Source organism: Pipistrellus hanaki, assembly GCF_964339955.1.
Source record: "Pipistrellus hanaki genome assembly, chromosome: 3".
NCBI classification, from domain to species: Eukaryota; Metazoa; Chordata; class Mammalia; order Chiroptera; family Vespertilionidae; genus Pipistrellus; species Pipistrellus hanaki.
In genome coordinates this window covers 107,416,597-107,442,648 of record NC_140505.1, presented here as the reverse complement: position 1 = coordinate 107,442,648, position 26,052 = coordinate 107,416,597, and the positions used below count along the sequence as shown (strand labels likewise).

The 26,052-nt window shown below is 44.0% G+C and overlaps 1 protein-coding gene across 6 annotated transcripts in view; it reads left to right on the top strand.

Moving 5' to 3' along the window:
* Positions 1-26,052, top strand: part of CRACR2A (calcium release activated channel regulator 2A) — a 129,206-nt gene that overhangs the window by 66,557 nt on the left and 36,597 nt on the right. For all 6 annotated transcript variants that reach the window (XM_084880327.1, XM_084880323.1, XM_084880324.1 and 3 more), the window contains 4 exons: positions 14,539-14,629; positions 15,434-15,529; positions 17,294-17,481; positions 24,761-24,832. In XM_084880327.1, the coding sequence (XP_084736453.1) occupies positions 14,539-14,629; positions 15,434-15,529; positions 17,294-17,481; positions 24,761-24,832 (447 nt within the window). The remainder of the gene's footprint in view (positions 1-14,538; positions 14,630-15,433; positions 15,530-17,293; positions 17,482-24,760; positions 24,833-26,052) is intronic.

Genomic DNA, 26,052 nt, shown 5'->3' with positions numbered 1-26,052 from the left:
TCAATTCTCTGGGCCTGTCTGAGCCTTGGTTTTCTCACCTGTAAAATGAGGGGTTAGATTAGTTTCTGACCGTCACCACACCCCCACTCCCCACTGACCACAGCGTTGATCACACCAGGAGCCACAGCACAATTCAGGTACCTCCCACCCGCAGAGAGGATGGCACTCTTATTCTTTAGGAGATGAGGGTAATCACAGTCTGAATGGGCCCAGCCCATGGACTAGAATCCTACCTGCAGGATGCTGCTCTGCTGCCCATACTCCTGCAGAGAGAGGCCTGTGCTCCTGATTTGCTGAAGAGCTTCTTAACCCTCATATGCATTTTAAAGTGGCCTCCAATAGCACTTTTGCCCTGATTTAGCTATTGCTTAAGAAGTTTTAAGATGAATGTCAAGAGCAGTCATGGCTGAATGTGCAAAACTATCTCAGCCAAAGGTTCCAGGTCTCTGAGTCCATCATTTGTGGATATCCCTGCCAGCTCCCCAACCTGGGGTCAGGTGATGAAGGCCCACTCCTGTCTGGGGAGCTTTGGGGGGCAGGGATTCACTGGGCTCTCTTGGCAATCCCATTTCAGGGTGTTTTCTGGGTGCAGAACCAGAGCCCTGCAATAGGACAGGAGAAACTTGAGTTCTTGCCTAGGCGCTGCCACTGATGGCCATGTGAGCTTAGGCGATTTGCTTTGCCTCTCTGTGCTTTAGTTTCCTTCTCAGCAATGTGAGAGAATGGGCTTGATGTTTTTCAAACTGTTTGTGGTTGTGACTCACTAGAAGGGAATGTGTTTGCTTTTGTAACTTCCATACGCGAGTGTTTAACTGAAACAAGTTTTGTGAAATAGCGCTCATGCTTTGTCATTTTCTATTAGAGTTTCTTTTATTCTCCTTTCTTTGAGACAAAAAGAGAAAAGGTTGGTCACGTCTCACTTTTGGTTATGACTGGACTAGGTGACCCATAAGGGCTGTTAGAGTTCAGAAGTCAAACAGGAAACCCATATCCCCAGTGGAATGTAAAACATTTCAGTGGGATTCTTTACAAATGGCTCAGGGTGAAATTAAGTGGTTCAGGGCATCTTCTAAGAGATGAGTTTGAGGTTTGGGCTTGTGTGTGGGAGGAAGAGAAAGGTGCTTGTGAAGGAAAAGGAAGGAAGCGCTGGGGAATGGCCCAATTCAGGCTGCAGTTGGGGAAACCTGAGGAGTCTCAGAGCACCTCCCAGGCTCCTCCACAGCTCCCTTTCAGTACAGGGAATCACATTTCAATTCCACCGTGAAATGTGCACCTGTCCCGGAGATGGTAACGAGAGTTCAGGTCATTACTGCCGTGTGTCCAGCTCAGGGCCAGGCACCAGGGATACGATCCACGTGTTTCTGGTCGCCCACATTTAACGATCATTTATTCTGTGCCAGGCTCTGAGTTAAGCAAATAGAACAGAGTCGCCATATTTGAGGAGTTTACAATTACAGTGATGAGGCAGAGTTTATACTCATAAAAATTCTGCCACAGAGCCAGCCAGAAAATTCCCATGCTGTTGAAACACTAGACAGTGTTGCCATTGGCAGCTGCGGCCTCTGCTTCTTCCTCCTTTTTCAAACCACGCACCTCTTTCTTTCTCCCACTGGATCCAGATGAGATGGGATTGACCTTGGGGGAAACCTGGCCTTAACCAGGCCAAGCAGAGCATGGACTTCCTGTCCCAGCCCCCCAGACTGGGCCATGCCCCGGGATTGGAGTTTGGCTGCAGTGAGTGAAACAGGCCCCCCAGCTTCTTCTCCAGGCTCACCTCCAGGTTCTGGGTGGTAGGAAGATGCAGCTAAGATGAGTGCCTGGGATAACTCTTAAAAGCTGATGCCAGGAGACCCAATCTCTGCAGCATTGTCAGAAATAACCCAGCGCCCTCCTTACCGCACTGCCATGGATATTCTTTAAACCTGCATGTTGGGAGTAGGAAAAAAAGGCCAATCTGGGAGCATCCAATCCTCCAGCCCCTTGTTCTTTAGAGTAGAGGTTGAGGAAATCTCAGAGTTGAGTTGGAAGCCTGGGAACAACATTTGACTCTATTGCATGTCTACTGGGAAGTAGCCACAGTCCTGTGGGGTGAGGAGGGGGACAAGGTAAAATGCAGGGACCTGAGGCTAAATCGCAGTTCTGCAGCTGAGCTTCCAAAGCGAGGAATGCTCCATCTGTGCCTCTACTTCTCACCAAGGGAGTGGGGTTAGATGGCTACTGTGCCATTCTCCTCCGTGTCCACTGTGCAGAGGCTCAGAGTCCTTTGCATTTTGCATGATGGATACAGTTTACAGTAGACTGAGGAAGAACATCTGGCCACCTGGGAAGGGCCTCAGCTGTGTCATTCTTGAATGCTACTTAACTTCACAATGACCAGAGAATCTTGATTAAAAGGTAGATTCCTAGTCCCTTCCACAGAGAGTCTAAATCAGTGTGTCTTTGGGCCCCTCAAATGCTCTCCCCCTAGGGCTCTGATGCAGGCAGGCCGCAGACTACACCTTGAGAAATGCTGCTGTAGCTTGTCCTTCCAGAATGTAACAACCTGCAGAAGGTACACCAGGGTGGCCTTCCATCTGTAATTTTACTTCTGCTCTGAGAGTAGAGGTAAATTCTCAGGAGGGTGCGGGGGGGGGGGGGGAGGGACCTCAAGCTAATGAGGCTATGGTTTAATCAGGTGCCTGCATTTTATTGGTGTGCTATTATCTGAGGCAGCAGCGTTAACGCCGCCCTGAGAGCAAGTGGAAAGGTGAGGCCTGTTTGTGCTCTGCGTGCTCCACAGGCATCGTTTGTAAGCCTCGCTAATGAAAAATGGTTTGCTTTATAGGATGGGATAAAGCTGCAAAGTTGGTTTATACAAGACAGCAGAATCTAATTAGGGAGAAACCATCCATCTTGAAAATTCAATTGGTGGTTTCACAGTCTTTGCAGAATTTTCTACAAATTCTTGTTTTCCTTTTATTAAGATCTACTCTAATCATATGTGCATGTGGGTGCATGAGAGAGAGAGAGAGACAGACATACAATTAGGGAGTCCTAGAGAAACTATTTCCAGGGGAACAAGAAAATTGTAAATACGGGTTTTCTAGTAAGAGTTTCTCCTTGCAGTACAGAGACTGCAACTGCCTGAAGAAGGTGACAGGGGGCAGTGGCGAGTCTGAAACCCTCACATTCTCATCTCAGCCATAAAGCTGGCTGAGGCTGAACTTTGCTTCCATTTTCTTCTCTGGCAAATAGAAGACTCATTGAGACTTTTCCGCTCTGGGATCAGTGCATATGGGGTGGAGGTGGGAAAGCATGGGGACCGGAGTCAGGCCTTGGCCATGATCTTGGCCTCCCCAGCCCTGTAGTGCAGTCAGCTGGCTCCACTCCTCACTCCAATGTCTGCTCATTCTACAATTGATAGGCTCCAGATGGGATTTAGATCATTGATGATCCTAAATGCAAATGCAGGGATTTTTCAGTTTTAAGGAAGACAAAATGCTGTTAGGGATGGAACTTGAGATTGGGAGTTGAGGCCTGGATTCTCCCTACTCTGACCCATGGACTCTGGGTAACCACAAGTTGTTCCCATCACAGCTTTGACCCTCATTTTCTTCGCATGCACAACAAAAGAGATGGAATACATGAGCTGTTTTAGCTCAGAGTCTGTGAGGGGGAGGGGAGGAGTTCTTTCCCCTTTGCTTTTCACCAGACTTTGCTCACCAGGAGACATTGATCAGGCCACTCCCCGTGCGTAGAAGCCATGAAATAAGGATGATCACTCTTCAAGGCTGGTGGCCATTTCTGAAGCTGTCTTGAGTTCAAGCTTCTGAAATTTACCTAAATATATAGAGAAATGTCACTTGTTCTGTCCACGGTCAAAACTACACCTTCATTTAGGAAAGAGAGAAGGTACTTTTTTCCTGCAATGAAAAAAGTACCCCTACATAGAACCTAGAAAGTGAACCTAATAGCTTCTGAAACACACACACACACACACACACACACCCTCCCCCCCGAACTCCGAATGGATTTTGCTTTTGAGTAAAGGCAAAGGAGAGAGGAAAGAAGGAAAATAATATTTGACCAAATAACATTCTAGAGCAGGAAGGTGTTGGCCTGTGGTATGGAATAGTAATGCTTTACTCTAGTGTGGTACCTTAACTCTCAGTGTGCAAAGCACTTTGTGAAGGTTAATTAATTTTCATAACACTTGTAGAGGTTTGCAGAGTAAATTATTGCTAACTATCTCTCCCCTTCCAGTTATCTTGTAAAGGCCTCTCCGAACCTAAGCCTTCATGATAATCAGTATTTCCCCACCTCTGCCTTCTTCTCACACATCGCATCCTCCAGTCTTCACTACCACACACTCATGTGCACACACACACACACAAACACAGACACTTATGTTCCTCCTTTAGAGAGGGGGCACCTGCCATAGGCAGACATCTGGCTGACATTCCGTGCTCTAGGTTGGATCTGAGCTTTTCGTACTGGCCTACAGGAAGATTCATTTTTTCAGATCCCTCACTGCCCATATGGTGTCCTCAGTACATAATTGTTACTTTTCCCTTCACTATGGAAAAATCTCCCTTTCCTGGACTCAGCCTTCTTAACGTTTTCCCCAACAACTCTACCATCTTCCCCATCACCAGAGCAGGCAGCTTCTTCCACTTCCCTCCAGTCAGGGCTCTGTGGTCACTGAGTTACTGTCAGCTGGAGCCCAGCAAGGCACTGTGGGCTGGGGTCTACTTCATGGTGTGTTGATTTATTGATGGTAGCCATTCTGTTAGGTGTGAGGTGATATCTCATTGTAGTTTCAATTTGTATCTCTCTGATGATTGGTAATGTTGAGCATCTTTTTTATATGCCTATTGTCCACCTGTATGTCCTCTTTAGAGAAGTGACTATGAAGGTCCTTTGTCCATTTTTTTTAATTGAATTGTTTGTCTTCCTGGTGTTGTGTTGTACAAGTTCTTCATATATTTTGGAGATTAACCCTGTATCAGATGAATCATTGGCAAATATATCCTCCCATACAATGGGTTCCATTTTTGTTTTGTTGATGGTTTATTTTGCTGTGCAGAAGCTTTTTAGCAGTCCCATTTGTTTATTTCTTCCTATATTTCCCTTGCTGTTGAGACATATCAGCAAAAATATTGCCTGAGATTTTACTGCCTATGCTTACTCCTATAATTTTTATGGTTTAATGACTTACATTTAAGTCTTTTATTCATTTTGAGTTTATTCTTATGTATCATGTAAATTGGTGGTCTAGTTTCAGTTTTTTGTTTTTTTGCATGTATCTGTCCAATTATCCCAATACCATTTATTGAATAGACTGTTTTTACTTCATTGTATGCTCTTGCCTCCTCTGACAAACATTAATTGACCATAAAGTCATGAGTTGCTTTCTGGGCTTTCTGTTTTGTTCCATTAATCTATATGTCTGTTCTTGTGCCTTGCTAGGCTATTTTGATTACAGTGGTTTTGTAGTATAACTTTATATTCAGTATTATGATCCCTCCAAGTTTGTTCTTTCTCAAGATTTCTGAGGCTATTTGGGGTCTTTTTTGGTTCCATATACATTTTTTAAATGTTTGTTCTAGGTTTGTGAAATATATCATTGGTATTTTAATAGGAATTGTGTTAAATCTATAGATGCTTTGGGTAGTATGGACATTTTAATAATGTTAATTCTTCCAATCAATGAACATCGTATATACTTCAACTTGTTTACATTTGCCTCTATTTCTTTCTTCAATGTCCTATAGTCTTTGATTACTAGTCTTTTGCCTAGGAATTTTATTCCTAGGTACCTTATTTTTTGTTGCAATAGTAAATAGGATTGTTTTCTTAGTTTCTCTTTCTGAAAGTCTATTATTGGTGACTAAACTTGTCACCAAATTCTGAATATTAATTTTGTGTCCTGCTACTTTGCCAAATTCAGTAATTAGATCCAGTACTTTTTTGGTGGAGTCTTTAGGGTTTTCTATGTATAATGTCAAGTCATCTATGAATAATAACAATTTTATTTCATCCTTTCAAATTTGGCTGCTTTTCATTTTTCTTCTTCTCTGATCACTGTGATTAGGACTTCCAGCACTATGTTGAATGAAAGTGATGTATTTGTCACTTTCTTGGCTCTCTGTTTTGTTCCATTAATCTATATGTCTGTTCTTGTGCCTTAACACCCCACTATCATCACTGGCTATATATAAGGAAGGAGAGAGAAAGAGAGAGAGAGAGATAGAAACATTAATGATGATAGAGAATCATTGATTGGCTGCCTCCTGCCCATTTCACACTGGGGACTGAGCCCATAATCCAGGCAGGTGCCCTTACCTGAGAATAGAACTGTGACCTCCTGGTTCATAGGTCAACACTCGACCACTGAGCCATGCCAGCCAGCTCATCAATCTTGTTTATCTATCAAAGAATCAACTCTTTGTATTTTTTTTTTAGACTCTCATTTATTTCCACTCTTATTTTTATTTCCTTCCTTCTGTTTACCCTAGGTTTTTCTTTTTTCTTTTTTTTCCCCCTCTGGTTCTTTTAGGTATAGGGTTATATTTTTTATTTAATATTTTTCTTGCTTCTTTAAGAAGGCTTATAATGCTATGAACATCCCCCTCAGGACTACTTTCACTGTGTTCCAGAGATGTGGGGTTGTTGTATGTTCATTTTCATTTATTTTCAAGTAATTTTCATTTTTTTCCTCAATCTCATTGGTAACCTAGTCATTGTTCAATAACATGCTATTTAGCCTCCATGTGTTTGAGTGATTTTAGTGTGTGTCTTTTATTATAATTAATTTCTAGTTTCATGCCATTATGACCCCAGAAGATGCTTGGTATGCTTTCCATGCTCTTGCATTTTTTAAAACTTATTTTGTGTCCTAACATATGGTCTATCTTTGACAGTATTCCATGTGCACTTGGGAAGAATGTATATTTTGCTGCTTTGGAATGAAAAGTTCTGTAAATATCAATTAAATCCATATGATCTTGTGTGCCATTTAAGGTTGCTGTTTCCTTATTTATTTATTTTTTTGTCTGGAAGATATATCCAGTGATGATAGTGGGGGGTTAAAGTTCCCTATGACTATATTGCTATAGTTTTCTCCCTCAAAGTCTCCAATATGTTTTAAAAATAGATGTAGATGCTCCTATATTGGGTGCATATACGTTTATAAGAGTTATGTCCTCTTGCTGGATTGATCACTTTAGTATTATGTAATGGCCTTCTTTGTCTCTTTTTATGGCCTGCAATGAAGTCTGTTTTGTTAGATATGGGTATTGCTACCACAGCTTTTTTTATTGTTTGTTTCATTTCAATTTGCATGGAATATTTTTTTCCATCCCCTCAGTTTCAATCTGTGTGAATCTTTTGTTCTGAGGTAGGTCTTTTTTAGACAGAATATATATAGGTAATGTTTTCTTATTCATGATTTTTAAAATTATTTTTTCTTTTTGTTACTCTGATTGTGTGGTGGTTTTTGTTTGTTTGTTTGTTTGTTTGTTTTTGTTTTTTACCTTTTCTTTCAAATGGCTGATTTGATCTTCTGTTTGATCTATTGTAGCTTACTTTTAATTTCTTCCAGTGTATTCTTGATGTTAGATATGGTATTCTTTATTTCCAATGGGTTCTTATTCATGGTTTCTGTGCCCTTTTTTATGTTGATGTAGTTCTTACTAAATTCCTTGTAGTTTTCATTAATTTACTCATAATTATCATTAAGTTCCTTGAACATCTTTATAACCATTACTTTGAACTCTATGTCTGATAAATTGCTTGCCTCCATATTATTTAGCACTTTTCTTAGAGACTCCTCCTTTTCTTTTATTTGGGGGTTGTTTCCTTATCTCCCTATTTTAGCTGTCTACTTGTGTTTGTTTCTATGTATTAGATAGAACTGCTATGACTTCCAGTCTTTGTGGGATGGCCTTATGTAGTAAGTGTCCTGTGGGTTCCAGTGGTACAGTTTCCTTGATCTCCTGAGTTGGGTGCTCTGGAAATGTCCCTTAGCTTTCCTGTTGCAATTGCATGTTGATTGTTGTTGTCATGTTTGTGGGTGTGATCTTCTTTTAGGCTTGCTGACTGTGAGGTTCAACCTCAACCACAACATGTGAGCTGTTGTACAGGTATTCCCACTATACCTTACAGAACTACAGCCTTCACTGACCCCTCACTGCCACATCCTCTAGCTCCCATGTCCAGAAACTGCTACATGCATATTCTTGTTTAATCCTCACAACCCTTTTCTATAGTAGGTATTACCATCTGATTTTTCAGATATAGATCACTCAGGCCCACTGAGGTAATGTGACTTGTCCAAGGCCAAAAAGCTTATAAATGCCAGAATCAGGATTTGAACTGAGGTCTTTCAACTCGTGGTTCAATGAGCTCTGAGCCAACCATAGCTGCCACATGGGCTTATGACCTTGAGGAATGTGCTAAAGGAGTCATCTAGGCATCGTAATGAAAGGAGAGGATAAATATTAGTGCTCATGACTATTATTTACTCTGACTGGCTCCATACATTTGTTTCTATGCCCCCTGAGAACTCGGGTCTTTTTCCTTCCCTTTTATTTCATCTATCGCTTCTCTTTCTCCTCTTCCATTTATAGCTCAAAATAACTAGGCATAAACAGCAGACAATGAAATAATTAAACAATGCCCTGGAAGAGGGATATTTGAAATGGCTAATAGAAGACAGGTTTAATAGTTATGCCCACATCTATTAATTAATAGTTCAGATAGGGTTATTATAGATTGTTGTTTTTGTCTTGTTCAACATTTTTACCAATGGCATAAATAAAAGGAGATAAGGGGGAATATTTTATAGCATAAAGTTTCAGCCATAAAGAAGATTCGACAGATATAAACCTTTATGCACTAAGCAACATAGCAACAAATATATATAAGGCAAAAACTTTTAGAAAAACAAAGGAAATCTGATAAAAACAAGATTTAAGAATTTTAAAAGTCTTTAATAAACTTATCTCAAATTTAACAGATTAATCAGGAAAAAATACATTAAATATTTCAGTAGTTGAAACCATCCACCATCAGGCTTAATTTAAGAGACGAATGTAGAGTGTGTGCCCTACAAATAAATACTATGCTTCCCATAGAATTTACATAAAATTGATAGTGTTTTTGGTTACAAAGGGAAGGTTAATTGATTTTGTAAATTAAATACCTTACCAGTATATTCTGTTTTATAATATGATAAAACTAGAAACCAATAGTATAGGTTGCATGGGGCTACCAGGCCAACAGGGGGGTTATTGAGGGATGACCAAATGACTGAATAGCAGACTGCATGGGGCAACCAGGCCAGCAGAGGTGGGCAGTGAGGGGTGACCAAATTATCAAACAGCAGGCTGCTTGGGATGACCAAGCCAGCAGAGAGGGGCAGTTTGGGGTGACCAGGCCAGCAGGGGGAGGCCCTAAGGGGCGATCAGGCCGGCGGGAGTTGGGGGGGCAGTGATGGGCAACCATGCTGGCAGAGGGGGTCAGTGAGGGGTGGCCAGGCTGGCAGGGGCCATTTGGGAGTAACCAGGCTGGTAAGGGGGCCATGAGGGGCATCCAGGCCAGTGGGGGTGAGGAGGGGGGGCAGTTGGGGGTGACCAGGATGGCAGGGGGAGGAAGTTAGGGGCTACCAGGCTAGCAGGTAGGGGCAATTAGGGGTGACCAGGTTGGCAGGGGGGGCCGTTGGGGATGACCAGGCTGGCAGGGGGGACAGTAAGGGGTAACCAGGCTGGTGCAGGGGAGCAATTGGGGGCAACTAGGCAGGCAGGCAGGTGGGCAGTTAGGAGCCAGTAGTCCCTGATTGGAGAGGGTACAGGCTGGGCTGAGGGACACCCCCTATGCATGATTTCGTGTACTGGTCCATTTTTTTTTTAATTTCATAGAGAAAGCGGGGGCAGGGAGAGAAGAGTAAGAGAAACATCAATGATGAGACAGAGTTATTGGTCAGCTGCTTCCTGCTCACCCCACACTGGATATTGAGCCTGCAACCTGGGCATGTGTCCTGACCGGGAATTGAACTGTGACCTCCTGGTTTATAGGTCAATTCTCAACCACTGAGCCACATGGTGGGCAGTTTATATATTTTAAACAGTCTTCTAAATAACTCTAGATAAAGGAAGTAATCAAAACCAACATTATAGATTATTTAGCTTACATTATGATTAAAATTTAAAATATAGCAAAACTTAGAAGGTCATTGAGTACACTGAACAATCATGTGGTAAATCAGTAAGACAGTGACAGGCTGGAAAGATGGATTGAATCTAACAAACATGAAATCTAACAGAATTATATTTAAGATTTTGCCCAAAACCAAAAAGCCAATGGCAGAAGTACAAAGTGGGAGAGGTATGATTGAATAGCACCATCTTTAAAACAAAACTATCACACAAAGTTTAGAGTTTTTAGTTGACAAATAGGTCATGCCAAGAAAAATCATGAATAGATATGCAGCATTAAGAACAAGAGAGGCCGAAACCGGTTTGGCTCAGTGGATGGAGCGTCGGCCTGCGGACTTAAAGGTCCTGGGTTCAATTCCAGTCAGGGGCATGTACCTTAGCGCATCCCCAGTGGGGGGTGTGCAGGAGGCGGCTGATCGATGATTCTCTCTCATCAATGTTTCTAACTCTCTATCCCTCTCTCTTCCTCTTTGTAAAAACTCAATAAAATATATTAAAAAAAAAAAAAAAAGAACAAGAGAGGCAATAGCCCAGCCCTGATCTGCACTGAATAATCTTCATATACAGAATTCTCAGTTTGGGGCTCTGTGATTTGAGAGAGCAAAATTAGAGCCCATTTTGCAAGGCATAAAGAGACTGGTGAGCAGGCTTACCAAAAAAATACATGTGAGACATGATTCAAGGAAGTGGAGAAGCATGGCCTGAATCGGGGGCTATTCTTTGAAGTCTTAATGTTGTTTCAAATATATGAAAGATTTTATGGAGAGGATGTTTACAATCATAGGAAAACACATTTCTATGGACCAGAATATTCCCAAGATGAAAGAGTTGCTTAGAGATCCAGCAAGTCCCCCATCACTGAAGCTGTTCTAATATAGTTTGGTTAAATACTTGGTGAGGATATTGTGGTAACAATTTTAATAGTGGAAAAATAGGTGGTTGGATCAGACAAATCTCCCAACCCTGAAATTCTTCAATTCCCTGGAATCTAGTGTTCCCCCAAGATGGAGTTTGGTACCCAAAGTCTTAAACATTAACATTTTGAGCACAGGGCCTGTGGGTGATATAAATGTCTGATTGTTTATAACCTAATTAAAACAGCATTAACCCATATGAAACAGTTCTTCAGAACTTAAAAATTAAATGTCAAATAAAGACGTGTGGTGTCCTAAGAGTTCAGAAAAGGGGGTCAGTTAGGGTTGGAATACATAGGGAAATCTATTGTCTCATGGAGAAGATTTCAAAATCTATGCTTGTGTGCATCAAGCAACGAGTGGTTTTAGAAATCATGGGAACAAAAATCTATATAAGAAGCAGACAGATTTGGTTGCCTTTTTCCTTTGGATGGAAGAACAAGGTGTGCCCATCTGAAACAACACACACTGTGCACATAGATCTTTTCAGTGTCTCTCTATTATTGCTCTCACAGGTCCCTGCAGAGCTTCTTGGCTCTGCAGCTCCTGCTTTCACACAACCTGGTCTCTAATGGATTGGTCTGACAGCAGTTTTTATTGACTGAGCTTTGTATTCTTCATCTTCGATTGCCTCTGACCCTTACAATCCCAGTAACCCTTTTACTCTTGAAACTAAGGCCCTCCTCCCCTTGGAGGAATTCTGGTCCTTGCCCTCCATAGCTCCTGATAATGATTATCATAATAAATAATCCCTATATTTATTTAGGGCTTTGTAGTTCCAAATGCTTTCCACACCTGCTCTCTTGTTTGACATTCATCATGACAGGGCTGAGAAAAATGCAGGGCAGGTGCTATCCTGGGATATAAGGTCACTTGTCCAAGGTCACATGGAGGAAATGAGCTGGCTTTTGGATGGGCCCCTAAGGCTCTGACTCCTGAACTGGCTTCTCGTGTGTCTGATCCAGGCTGGTCATAAGTCAGGGCACATCCTCAAAAGTCATTCAGGCCTGGGCGGTCTCCCAGGAGGCCAGCCAAGCCAACACACTTCCAAAGGCCTGGTTCCATGTCTGAGTCTGGTTGGGCCCAGGATCACTGATCCCCACCTGGACTCCCAATGCTTCTTTGTAGTGGACTCAGCCTGTGTGAGTGAGGGCCGGGAGTACACACCTTTCAGAGGTGACATCTGCCTTCCCTCCAATTATTTATATTTTTTTTAGCAGTTTTCAAAATTACTTCATGACTAGCAAACTGACAAGCATAGAGTTTATTAATTTAATCAAATAAAACTCAGAGAAAAGTTAATGTAACACATTTAATGATAGTACAGAATTAATGCCCTGCATAGTTTTTAGGCATAAATGGTAAACAGTTTATGGATGATTGTAATAAGTATTACTTTAACAGAGCCAAATTAATTTTTTAATTCCTCTCATCTCACTTTATTAGTTCTCCAGTATTTATATAGTTGAAATTGCTATCTAAAGTTTTCCTTGACACCATTTGCCATCTAGCATCTGAATTTCTTCACATATAGGAAGATAATTCCTGGGACCAAGAGAAAAGACCATTTTTCTTTCTGAAAGTTCTTTGGAACTGTATTCATTTCTGTCCCTGAGATGTTCCCATTTAACAGCAGGTGTTGTTGTTCCTTATTTCTCTGTAAGATTTTCTTATATTGTCATGGGTTAGCTAAGAACAAAAGTAACCATCCAAAACATCTGTCATTTGCCAAGAACAGATTTCTTACTCTTAGCTGAAAAGGTATTTGTTGCACCCAGGATGTCAAACACAATGATAAACACAGGGCTCCAGCTCATGGAAGTCTTGGAGAGCTGTCACCTTTTACTGAGCACATCTTGGGACCATTGCTCTCCTCACTTAAAGTTGTGTTTCTGGTCTTGGATATACTAGTACAGCTAAGAAAGGGAACTCAGAGGCTGGTGCTCTAATGAGTGACCTTGACCATGGAGATTCACACCAGTTCCATTTTCTATGTCTCTTTTGTGGTTTCTGTAAAATTAAAAGGATGCCAATCAAAATGGCCCCTTAGTCACTGCTCAGTCTGGGCAAGTGACATGTAGCAAGAGAGGAAGGGGCAGTGAGGGGGCTGTGGTGCAATCTTAGGCAGCAGGGACAGCTGACACTGAGTTAGAGTCCCAAGTGGACATAGGGAGGTAGGGCTTAAAATGATGGAAGGCTCAGGGGAATAAATATATTCCCATCCTTGATGTTTTCTTCAGAAATCTCCCCAGTACCTCTTAGAACTGAGACTAGGACTGTTTCCTCAATTATTAAAGTTTTCTTACTTGAATTAAGGGTAAAGGGGGGCTTGCTATCATTTGAGTTTAGGATGACAAGTGCCAAAATTTGCAGGATGTGTGTATTACATGCTCAAAACAGACCTTGAGAGCTGTGACCTTGGCCTGTTCACTGGAGCCTGCAGTTCCTTTAATAGGAGAGAAAGAGGGCAGAGAGCAGGGACAGAGAGGGGGCCTGTCACTGCAGGTCAGAGAAAAAATATAGAAACACAATATCCTGGGAATGTTAATGTGCAGTATGATAATTTCCTGTTTCAAATGCTACTTTCTGATCCTTCCTGCTTGAATTTGGGGGCAAAAAGGAGGAACAACCCCAGGGTGATTTATAAGCCTTGTCCTCACAGCCTCTTTTGTTTTCATCTGTGTAGGAGCCATGAGTTTCCTTCCTGTCCTGTAGGGCTCTTCTGAGTTGGGGGAGGATGATGAGAGTGGGGATGAAGACATCTCTTTATAACTCCAGCCTTTAACCAGCCTCACATACTGTCTGCCTGTGGCCCTGAGCCCAGAGGGCATGAGCACCTGCGCAGGTGTGGCCCCTTCCTTTGCAGGGGGTGTAGTGGTGGTGGTTGTCATTATCATGCAATCTTTTGAGTTCTTATGAGAAATATGTATCCCACAAACTTCAGCACCCAATTCTAGGAGGGTCCTCTGATAGCGTGGCTCATGTGGTGCTGATGTAGCCAGGTAGAGAGAATGCGTCCAACGTGGGAATGGCATAGACCAAGAAGCCGAACAGAAAAGAAGCCCACACAACTTTATGCAGTCTACAAACGGGGGGGGGGGGGGGGGGGGGTCAGCGGGCAGGAGGCAGAGTGAGTGTAGCAGAGGCCAGGGCCTTGGTGTTAAATAAAGCTGAGAGAGCCAGGGCAGCTTCGCTGAGGAGCATGTGCATGGCCAGGTGTGATGGTCTGAAGGAGGAAGAGGAGAGGGTCCTAGTGGCTTCTGTAGTCAGCGGATCCTGAGGACCTGATCCTGCAGCTCAGAGTGACCTAAACCCCATCACCCACAGCTCCAGTGGGGTTCTGGTGCCCAAGCTCTAGGACTTGCATCTGTGGGATAAAAGAATTTCAGTGTAGGTCTCATCAGACTCTCCTTTTGCCCTCTCTGCAGGAAAATTGCTGCTTATGATGAAGAAATCCAGCATCTCTATGAGGAGATGGAGCAGCAAATCAAAAGTGAGAAGGAGCAGTTTCTCTTGAAGGTAAAAGTCACCTCCGGGGGTTGGCTCTGCGGGCCAGGTTGATCTCACCTATTCTGACTACCTCTGCCAAGTTAAGATTGCAATGCCTCACCAATGGCACTACCGATTCCCTTTTTCTCATCTTGATTTATAATTATTTCAAGACATTTGTCACCTTCAAATATAACATATAATGTACTTGTTTATTTTTATTAATGGTCATCTGTATGCTCCCACTAACTTGTAAGCTCTACAAGAGCAGGGATCTTTAACTTTACTACCTAACTTATCCTTAGCACCTTGACCATGCCTGGAGCGTAGTAGGTACTAAACAATTGTTTGTTGGATCAATGAGTAAATGAACAAGTGAATGAATAAATGAATGAAAGGATGAAGGTGCATGCTTTACCAGTTTAAGCAGCCTGAAGACTGGGTCTGACCCTTGTTCTAGACCCATATGGTAGGCCCATGCAAAAGGACCAGTTCACTCCACTTCCTAAGGGGACCATCCTTGGAGCTTGTACATCCTCCCTTTCCCTTTAGACACCTAGATAATTTAATACCCAAGACAAATGAAATCCCACCTTTCTCTGATACCACGGGAGAACATTTAAAACTCACATTTCCTATTCCTACTCTGCACTTAGCCTCCTGTATCTCACTGGGCCACACCAACCAGCTGGCAGATCCCCAAGGCCCTGGAATGCTGTGGGGAGGCCCCGAAGTCCACCAGGATGGGCAGGCCCTGCTGATGAGCAGGTTCAAGGTGGGAAATAGTCTCCATCCCAGGTGCATTTATGCCTCACATGTCCCTCTCTCTGGCAGGACACAGAGCGCTTTCAGGCCCGCAGTCAGGAGCTGGAGCAGAAGCTGCTGTCTAAGGAGCAGGAGCTGGAGCAGCTTGCCCAGAAGCAGAAGCGGGTATGCTGTGTCCTCAGATGCCCAGCCCTCACTGCATCCTTTTTTCTGGCTCTGGCCCACTTTCCCTGACATTCACTTAAGGACTTCTCTCTTTTTCAAGCTGAAAGAACCATTTAGTTGTACAAGAGAGCATTTGAAATCAGAGATGATCCCAAGATAAAGCCTTTGCTTCTCCAATGCCAGGTGTTTAACTTGAGAAGTTAGTAAGAATTCTCCCTTGAGGTATCTGCAGACATTGCTATATAATTGTGCCCAGGAGCCAAAATGTTAATTTGTTCCCTGCATGCTGTATAAGAGAGGAGAGGAGTGCTGAGATACAAGGGTATCCCTGGTACTTGGGGAGAGGCTGCAGACAGTACTGTCTGCCCGCCAGGATGGCCATGGAGCCTCCAGCAGGAAAAGGCTCTTCAAAGGTCAGATTTTCCATCCCCATCTCCCTTTGGACGTGGTTCATCACCTCCTTTATGACTGTCTCATCATCCTGAAGATGGATGTAGACTCAGACGTTCCTCTGATGCACCTGAGCTCCCAGCAGGCAGGCTGGGTGGTGCATTGTGTCCATCCACTATGGCTGGGAACGCCTGGCTAATGACCCCAGAAAGACTGATTACCTCAGCAAGCCTCAGGCTTACCGCCTCCTCTTCAAAGCCAGGGCTCGTGGAGGGGAGAGACCAGAGCGCCACTTATCCTCCTGTTTTGTCTTGTGTTGGAAGGAATCCAGCCCTGGACAGACCCAGACACATTGCTGCAGTTTAAATAGAAAAGGCTATTTTTAGCAACACATGAAAATGTGTTTGAACCCCATGCTAAGGCTGCAGACTGCTCCACTCCTGCTGCTACCCAATCTATGGATTTGGGTTTCTTTCCTTATCAGCAAGATGGTTTCAACTCCAGGAACTGGCAGCTGCCTTCCCATCCCCCTTCCACAGCCTTAGCTTGACTTTCTTCTCCTACTCTTTCTCCTCCTCACTATTATGCACTAAGTCCTTACCAATTAGAGTTATACCTCACATGAATGACTGCCACTCTACTTACTTACTGCATGCTTACCTGATTACAAGGAGCCTCCTGAGAATCACACAAAGTTTCTCATCATTTCTTCCTCCTCCCCTTACTGGCTACATTCATTAAACTAAATTTTTTATAATCAGTTTGCCTTGGTTTGATGCTTCCTCTAGTGAGAGGGTTGGAAGCTCTGCAAGCCATGAGCACTAGCCAAGAAAAGCTGAAGTCACTCAAAAGCTGGTTTTTAGTTGTTTTAGGAACATGTTTGATTTGACCTGTTTTAGCTATTTCTTGGAAATTTTCAGTATTGCTGGCTACCATCAAAGCTTCTGTAGATTAAAGGAATTGGACTTACACAGCTGAGGGAAGGAACAAAATTGGGAAGGATGTTTTATGAGGATGTCCCTTACATAGTGTTCTCCATTCCTTTGATGGCTAAGGAGAAGAAACTGGCTTAAAAGACAATAGGAAGGATTTACTTTAGATCTTATCCATGAGATAAGAGTCAAAGATGGATGTGGAATTTCCTTTTCTCATACCCCCTTGGAGACAGGGGAGAGCTGAGATTGTTCTGGAAGCTCTTCCTGCTTCCTGCAGTGCATAAGTGTGAATGAAGGAACAGGACAAAGTTAGAGGGCAGTTGAGGGGTACAGCGATGGTCCCTGCCCACCAAATGGAAAAAGCTAGATGAGGCCGGGGCAGGCCAGCCTGACAATAGTGCTTGCCCGCCATTCCTCTCTGTCCCCCATTCCTTTCCAGTTGGAGGGCCAGTGCACAGCCCTGCATAACGACAAGCATGAAACCAAAGCGGAGAACACCCAGCTGAAACTCACCAACCAGGAGCTGGCCCAGGAGCTGGAGCGCACCTCCCGGGAGCTGCAGGACGCCCAGCAGCAGCTGGAAAGCCTCCAGCAAGAGGCCTGCAAACTCCACCAGGAGAAGGAGATGTGAGTGTGGCCTTGCACCCCTATCACTGCTCCTCAGCTCCCTCCCTGCGGTGAGCATGCCATCTCCCCTGTTGGAGACCCTGTCCCTTTGCCTGTAAAAATGGGGATTGGACCTGATCTCATCTAGTTTCCTGGAACTATTAGCCGACCAAGGCTGTGCTGAGCATTATCTAGGATATACAGTTCTGTTCTTGGAAAATTTATTATGTGATCAGGAAGATATGTTATCCAACCAACAAATATATTTCAGACTGTGAGAAAATGCTGAGTGAGCAGATAGACAAAACATGACTGTAGTAGTTTAGGAGCCTGGGGAGACTGGATGAAAGTGAAGCCCGCACGCTTCCGAGATGGATATGTAATTGGACAGGGCATGTAACGGTGCCCTGGAATCTTCCCTCCAGCTCTGCCCCTTTTCCCTACAAGTATTCTGCATGGGCTGGTTGGGGAGCCCCACACCCCTCGGGGCCTGGTTTGCTAGTGAACTGCTTGTGGTGTTAGGACAGGGCTCAGTTTGTGAGGCAGAGGCATGCCTGAATAGATTCCTGGTGTGGTTTGTGTGTTAAGCTGGAGAAGTTGCTGAGGAATATCAGCATTTATCTTGTTGTAGGAGTGTTAGGTTTTGAGACCAAATGCTCTCTGAGGCCCAGGGAGAAAAATCTCACTTGTTTATTTATTCATTCATTTCTCCATATATTTATGAACTTATTTAGCAAATATTTATTGAAAACTACACTGTGCCAGGTACTAAACTGAGCAGTCTCACGTCGATAGTTTAACATTATCTCCAGTGACCTTTACAGCATCCTGATGTGACAAGGACGCTTATGATCAACTTTGATTTATAGATGAGGAACTGAGATTCACAGGTTTTCAGCATCTGTCCAAGAAGCTCTTGATTACCCTCCCAAGGAATAATGAGCCAGCTAGAAAACATTTGCACGGGCATTGGACTGGCCAACATTCACTCACTCATTTGTTCATATACTTGTTCATGTCTTCATCCATTCATTCTGCGAAATGTTTTTGTGTGCCTGGTCCTGTGCTGGGTAGGACAAAAAGTCTGATTTGAGAGGAAAGGCAGTATTACTTACCAATGATCGATGTTATACATATATTCACTTTCCTTGCTCAAAAGTGAAAGCCCTCACTCTGTTGGCTGTTGGCACAATGTTGGTCCACCGACCTAAATCAAATTGTCCTGCTGTCTGGCTCACATGTGGTATCTTATATCATGTGGGATTGATTGCCTAGTGTGAGAGGGAGGTGTTTGAATTTAAAGTTTTACCCTAGATACCTGCAGTTAACACACACACACACACACACACACACACACACACACACACACAAACACGCACCAATTTTTGGGTGACCAGTGGCAATACAATGTATTTCATTGTAAACGAGCAAAATCAGTTCCTCCTCATTGAAACCAGGTCAACAAGGCACAGGCATTTAACTTTGCAAACAATGAAGGATTCAGGCTTTTAAAATTCAATCAAGTTCTAAAAGCAACAAACATCTGAAGGCGCAGGCATTAGAATAGCAGATGGAAATGAGCACACAGCGTGGAGTACCAGATCACAACAGGAGGACTCAAATCTTCCCAAAGCCTCGTCTTAATTAACCAAGCCAGAGATACAGTATCTGGAGGTTTGGAATTAAAAAAGAGGAAGGAGGGATAGGAGGAAAAGATAAATGATTCTCCCCTTCACAACTTGTTTTGGAGAAGCATGCAGTCCTGTACAGTCAGGAAAAGTGCTGGAGCCCAGGAGAGCATGGCCTGGCCTTCCAGGGAGGTCAGGAGAGAAGGCAGAGACAACCTCACTTGTCTTCTATGGAACAGAGTCCCAGACCACCAAGACTGATAGGACCTAAATGCTCTTATTCAGTGGTTCTCAACCTTTTTAATGCCATCACCCTTTAAGATAGTTCCTCATGTTGTGGTGACCCCCAACCATAAAATTGTTTTTGTTGCTACTTCATTACTGTAATTTTGCTACTGTTAATGAATTATAATGTAAATATCTGTGTTTTCCAATGGTCTTAGGCTCTACGGCAGCTAGCAACAGGTCAGGACGAACAGGTTGAGAATCGCTAACAGGGTTGCCTAATCCATCTCTCATTTTATAAATGAAGAAACTGAGGCTCAGAGAGGTATAGTGACAAACCGAAAGCCACGCAGCTAGTTAGTTCCAGAAAATGGGACAGAGTCTGGTTCTGATGCCTTGCTGCCTGGCACAGCTTCATAGCTGGGAGGGGAAAAGGGAAGATTGGAAGATAAACAGATTAAGTCATTTATCAGCTAGAATTCTGAACGGGCAAATTGATTTTCCTGTTCTCTGAAGATGCTCAAGGAAGGAGAACTAGATTTTAAAATATGATAAAGAAAGAACAATCAAGCAGGGAAGATAATAAAGATGAAGGTCAGCTGAAAGCACCTCTCCATTTATTTTGTTAATTAACTTTTATTTAGGGTAGTTTATGACAAGGTACAAAATTCAAAGGGCACAAAAGGATATGCACTAAAAAGAGGTTTGCCTCTATTCCCCACCTCATCACTCTGGCCTCCAGTCACGCAGACGCCACCAGTCATGGTTTCTTGTGGGTCCTTCCAGAGAGTTCTATGCATATGCAAGTGTGCATGCATACACACAATTTTCCTTACAAAATGGTAGCACATTATTTTGCATTTGCCTGCATTTTTCACTTGACAGTATATTTTGCAGTGTGCTCCATATCTCATCTGTCTCCTAAAAACAAACCCAGTAGCAGTTCCCTAACGGCAACCATACATCTCTCACCAACTACTCCTGTGAAAAAGGCAAGTTCTTCCCTTTCAGTTCACATATTACCAATGTAAACATTTAGAATGTCTGGATTAGAAGGACTTCCAAGGTTATTTAATCAAACATCCAAGTGCTCTTTTTCACCCAGAAATGCTTTTCTTTTTGTTAACATGAAACAATCTGAATATGTTTCTATGAGTATAAATGGGTCTGAGCAGTTCAAACCCACGTTGTTCAAGAGTCAGCTGTATTTTCTATCCCTGGTTGGTGGGATCTGTGTAAGTGGAGGGTCAATTTAATTTATATGGATTTCCAACTGCTCAGAGGATTGGCACTTCCAATAGCCATATTGTTCAAGAGTCTGATGTCTATTTATCTGTATACTAGGGTCCCTCAGCCTGGCCGGGCATCAAGGCCAATCAGGGTTTTCTGACTACAGGCCAGGGCTGTTCTTCCTTCCTCCCTCCCTCCCTTCCTCCCTCCCTCCCTCCCTTCCTTCCTTCCTTCTTTCCTTCCTTCCTTCCTTCCTTCCTTCCTTCCTTCCTTCCTTCCTTCCTTCCTTCCTTCCTTCCTTCCATGCCACCCCTTGGTGGTCAGTGCATGTCATAGCAAGTGATCAAACTCCCGGTCTTCCGGTGGAACTTCCAAGGGGACAATTTGCATATTAGGCTTTTATATATATTCTAGAGGCCCGGTGCACAAAATTTGTGCATGGGGGGTGTCCCTCTACTCAGCCTGCACCCTCTCCAATCTGGGACCCTTCAAGAGATATCCAACTGCTCGTTTAGCCCAATCCTGGTAGGATCGGGCCTAACTGCTCCCTTGCCACCCTCTTTGCCCCTAACTGCCTTCCCCTGTAGGCCTGGTTATCCCTAACTGCCCTCCCCTGAAGGCCTGGTCATCCCCAACTTCCCTCTTCTGCCAGCCTGGTCACCACTAACTGTCCTCCCCTGCAGGCTTGATTGCTCCCAATTGCCCTCCCTTGCAGGTCTGGTCCCTCCCAACTGCCCTCCCCTGCTGGCCATCTTGTGTCCACATGGAGGCAGGATCTTTGACCAGGGGAAAGCCATCTTATGTGTTGGAGTGATGGTCAATCTGCATATTACTCTTTTATTAGAATAGAGGCCTGGTGCATGGGTGAGGGCCAGCTGTCCTGGATCAGGGTGGAGATTCCCTTGGGGTGTGGGGCAGCCTGGGCAAGGAACCTATGGTGGCTTGTAGGCTGGCCACACCCCCCAGTGACCCAAATGGAGGCCCTGAAATCTGGGATTTATCTTCTACAATTGAAACTTTGTAACCTGAAGTGGAACCAAGCCTCCTGTTCATTCCATGGTGGCAGCTATTTCTGTTGAGATTTATTTATCTTCTATAATTGAAACTTTATAGCCTTAAGTGGAGGCCAAGGCAGGCTAGGGCAGGTGGAAAGCTTGGCTTCCTTCATTGCTGGGGGCAACCCTAACTTCTTGCTCTCTCCAGCTCTGTGGCTGCTACCATTTATGTTGGGATTTATTTATCTTCTACAATTGAAACTTTGTAGCCTTGAGTGGAGGCCTGCACCCACAAGGGTGTGTGGAAAGCTTGGCTTCCTCCATTGCCAGAGAAACCCAAGCCTCCCTCCTGCTCACTCCATGGCTGCAGCCATCTTGGTTGGGTTTAATTTGCATACTCACTCCTGATTAGTTGATGGGCATGGCTGGTGGATGTGGCTTGTAGGTGTAGTAAAGTAATGGTTAATTTGCATATTACTCTTTTTTTCCTCTCCATTTACATTCTTTATTTTACATACCATTTGTAATACAGTTATTCAATCTTCCTTGTGGAGGACAAGCACTTTCTGCCACCTGTGGTTTTGTTTCCTCTTTTTCTGAGAAGACAATTTTCTTAACTTCTTTATCTTCTCCAGTATTATCATCTTTGAGGATCCGAGAAGTTATAGATGATTGGATATTTTTATCCTCCAAATGTTCATTTTCTAGTTCTGTGGTGTCCATGTTTTCCCACGATGTGCTTCTCCCGGAGGGAACGGTGCAGGCAGTAGGGACACCAGCAGCGGCCAAAGAGCGGAGGAGGTGCGCAACAGCGGCCTGCCGTTGCTTCCCCACTGAAAGTTCTGGAAGTTCTGCATATTACTCTTTTATTAGATAGAATAGGTATCCAATTGGATGTATGTTTACTAGACAAATGAACAGATGTGTTTGCATGGATATGTGCACAAAATTCATGTACTTGGGCGTGGGAGGAATCCCCCAGCCTGGCCTGTGCCCTGTTACAGTGTGGGAGCCCCATGATTCATTGCCCCAAAAAGATAAGCCCCTCCCACCCATCCAGGGTTCCTCGATGGATTGTCCCAAATAAGTAGGCCAGAGCCAGGGGTGACCTGCAGACCCCAGGCTGGGCCATGGCCGAGGCCTGTGGACCCTTGGGGGCGGGCCCACAGTGGAGGCCTCCTTCTGCTGGCACCTGCCTAAACCCCACCATGGCCCTGCCCCCATCCCCAATGCTGCAAGGCCCTGTCCATCTGCACCTGCTGTGCATGCCACCTGCTGAGCAGTCGTGACAAAGTGTCCTGGATAATTTGCATATTCCTCTATTATTATATAGGATGTGTGTATATGTGTGTGTGGGCATAGCTCCAATGTTCATCTGGTTCTGTGAGAACAAGGCTAGAAAAGATCTGAAACACCTTTTATTTAGGAATTGGCTCCTTAGTCAACCCCCCTGGGAGAACCCAGACCTGAGATCTGCAATGAGTGATTTTCCATAGCAGGGGTAAGCTGTCTGCTCCCTCTGCACCCAGAGAGAAGCAGGACCAGCTGGAGTCACATGAAGCACCCAGGCAAGCTTGGCTCCTGGGGCACAGAGGCAGCCAAGAGGCAGCTCTAACTGAGCAGAATCCTAGAGAGGGGTTTGAGAACCTGGTTCAGGGTAATGGCAAATATGTTGTTTTTTCCCCCGAGTTGAAATTAAATATAATTGGTAATAAAATGTTAGGAATTTGCAGCTCTGCAGGAACCAGAGAAGTTTTGTTGCTTAATTAGGATTATCTGAGGTGAACTTAGAATTTAATTCAGTCTGTTATTATTGTAAATTGACTTTATAATTATTATTCTATAAAGGAGGATAAGCCATCACAGATACCTTTTCAGGAACCAGATCATTGTGAGCTTGGCAGAGTATTATGGGCCCAGCAAACTGATTCTGTTTTCCCCAGCTCAATAACATGGATGGGTGGCCGAAGGTCATTGTCCTTGCCCAGCATAGAGTGTGCACAATACAGATGCTCTGACAGCATATACAAGTTGATGATATTATCAGGCTGTAAGATGCTCTCTTCACTAAATGCCATGCTGTGGTTTGGAGAAGTGGAACTTTGGGTCCTTTATATAAAACATGGTGCAGAGCACAGAGGAAAAGATGGAGGTGAAGTTACAAAGTCAACCATGGTTTATTTCCCAGTGTTTCCAGTTCTGCCTTTTTTCCTATCTTCCCTGAGTGTTGTTGAGTACTTCCCCAACTCACCCTTACCTTTCCTTCCTTCCTTCCTTCCTACCTCCCTCCCTTCCTTCCATCTTCATCCCTCTAGCCCTGCCTTCCTTTTTCCCTCTCTACTCTTTCCTTCTCTCTCTCCTTCCTTCCTTCCTGCTGCTTCTTGTTCAATCTGCCTGCGTGCAGGGCCCTGCAGGGAGCATTCATATATAAGCAAACTTGACAGGACCCTGCCTTACTACCTTGCCCTCCAGCCACCCATGCAACTTTCAGCATCTTTCTCCCTTCCTCACAACTCCCAATATGGCCACCATGTTCACACTGTGATGTAAATAGCTGATTGTAATTGATGCATTAAATCTCTGCTTTATAGCTATAAATAAGAAATCTAAGTCAAAGAAATGAGTGATCAACGGTGGAAATCCCAGATATCTGAAAACAGATTGGAGCCTTTGGGAGGAGGTGAAGCAGGAAAATGATTCTTTGAGAGCTCCTGGAAACAAACCTAACTAGCACCCAAGGGGAAAAGAATAGCAGTTCTGCTCTCACCCTCAAAGACTGGGCTGGAGAACAATATTGATTCTAATCCCCTGAACCTGGGGGCAGGACCACATGGAGCCTGGGAAAACAGTGGTTCTCTATCATAGAGTCGTGCTCAGAGATGACATACGAGTGGCTGTGGAATGAGCATGTCTGGGGCCAGGAGGCCTTGATGAGGACCCTGGATTGTTAGTGTGAGCTGGATTATCAAAGTTCTGCCTGTGTCTGCGAAATACGGTGTCTGTGATGACTAACTGAGGTCATGGCTGTGAGCACTTGCACGTGGCAGGTGGTCTCCAAGGAAGGTCATGTTCCTTGAAACCCCTCAGTCCCCAGTGAGAGCACTGCCTGCTGGTTCCAGTGTGAGGGCTCCTAGGTCCCTCATACCTCATAGCTTCCCCCACCAGGCGCCCCTGCCCCCCAACTGAACAATCATTCACCACTGCTGTTTGCCTCCTCCTCAGGGAAGTGTACCGCGTGACGGAGAGTCTGCAGCGGGAGAAGTCGGGGCTCCTGAAGCAGCTGGATTTCCTAAGGTGGGTCAACACTGTGTATGTTCTGAGAGAGTATCCCAGATGGGGGCCGGGCTGAGTTCTTCCTGCCTACATGCTGGAAAATATAGCCACTGAGAGAGTGCCTTCATTTCCCTGTCCTTAACATTTTGTTCAGGCACCAAGTACCATCCTCTCCATTACGTTTGGTCCATCTACACATGCCCACTTCCCTCTCCACTTTTTACCCCTTCTCAGTGTCTCTCACAGCACCCTGCATCGCCCTTGTCTGGTAGGAGGGGACCTGAATTTATTGAACATCTACACCGTGCCAGCCATGCTACCCCTCTCACCTTCAACAATACTTAGGAAAGTAAGTAGGGCAGTTGTTAATACAGGAGTTAACTAAGTTGATATTAGAGAAATGAGATAATTTACCAAAAGGAACACAGCTGCTCACTGGTGGAGCCAGAATTGAGATCCACATGGGGTTGATTCTCTTTATCCTACTGTATTCCATTCATGCTTGTTGAATGAGTTCAGGCACACCTCATTTTTCTGTTATGCTTTGCAGATATTGTGGTTTTTTACAAAGTGCATGTTTGGGGCAATGGTGCACCGGGCAAGTCTATTGGTGTCATACTTCCACAAGGCTCAAATGATGTGTTGCATTTTTTTAGCAATAAAGTATTTTAAATTAAGATTTGTACATTTTTAGACATCATGCTATTGCACACTTAATAGACTACAATTTAGAATAAAATTATATTTATATGTACTAGGAAACCGAAAAATTCATGACTTGCTCTATAAAGATATTCACTTTATTGCCATGATCAGCAATCTCAGGGTCTGCCTGAAAATGAGTCAAAGCAGCACCAAGAATGGAGTTTCCTTATCCTGCTAAAACTCACTGTAACTTCAAAGCTCATTGGTATGGAATGTGCCAAAAACGCAAACCAAACAAAACCCCTCCAAACCTGTGTGGGTAGGCTGGCATTTTGAGTTCCGCCTCTGAGGTTTCTAAGTGCCTGCTGCCTACCAAACACCTCCTGGGGAATGGTGACCAAGCAGAAGGACTCTTGGTTCTGATTTGTAAAGGGCAAATGCGTTTAAATCAGGTAAATGATGAAGCTTTTGTTCAGTTTTTTTGTTTGAAAGCAAGGTAAGGTCACTGTGACTGACATCCATGATGCTACCAAATTGAAAAGTGCTTCAAATTGAATGCCCTTCAAATTTACTGCACTCAATGCCTGGTTCCAACA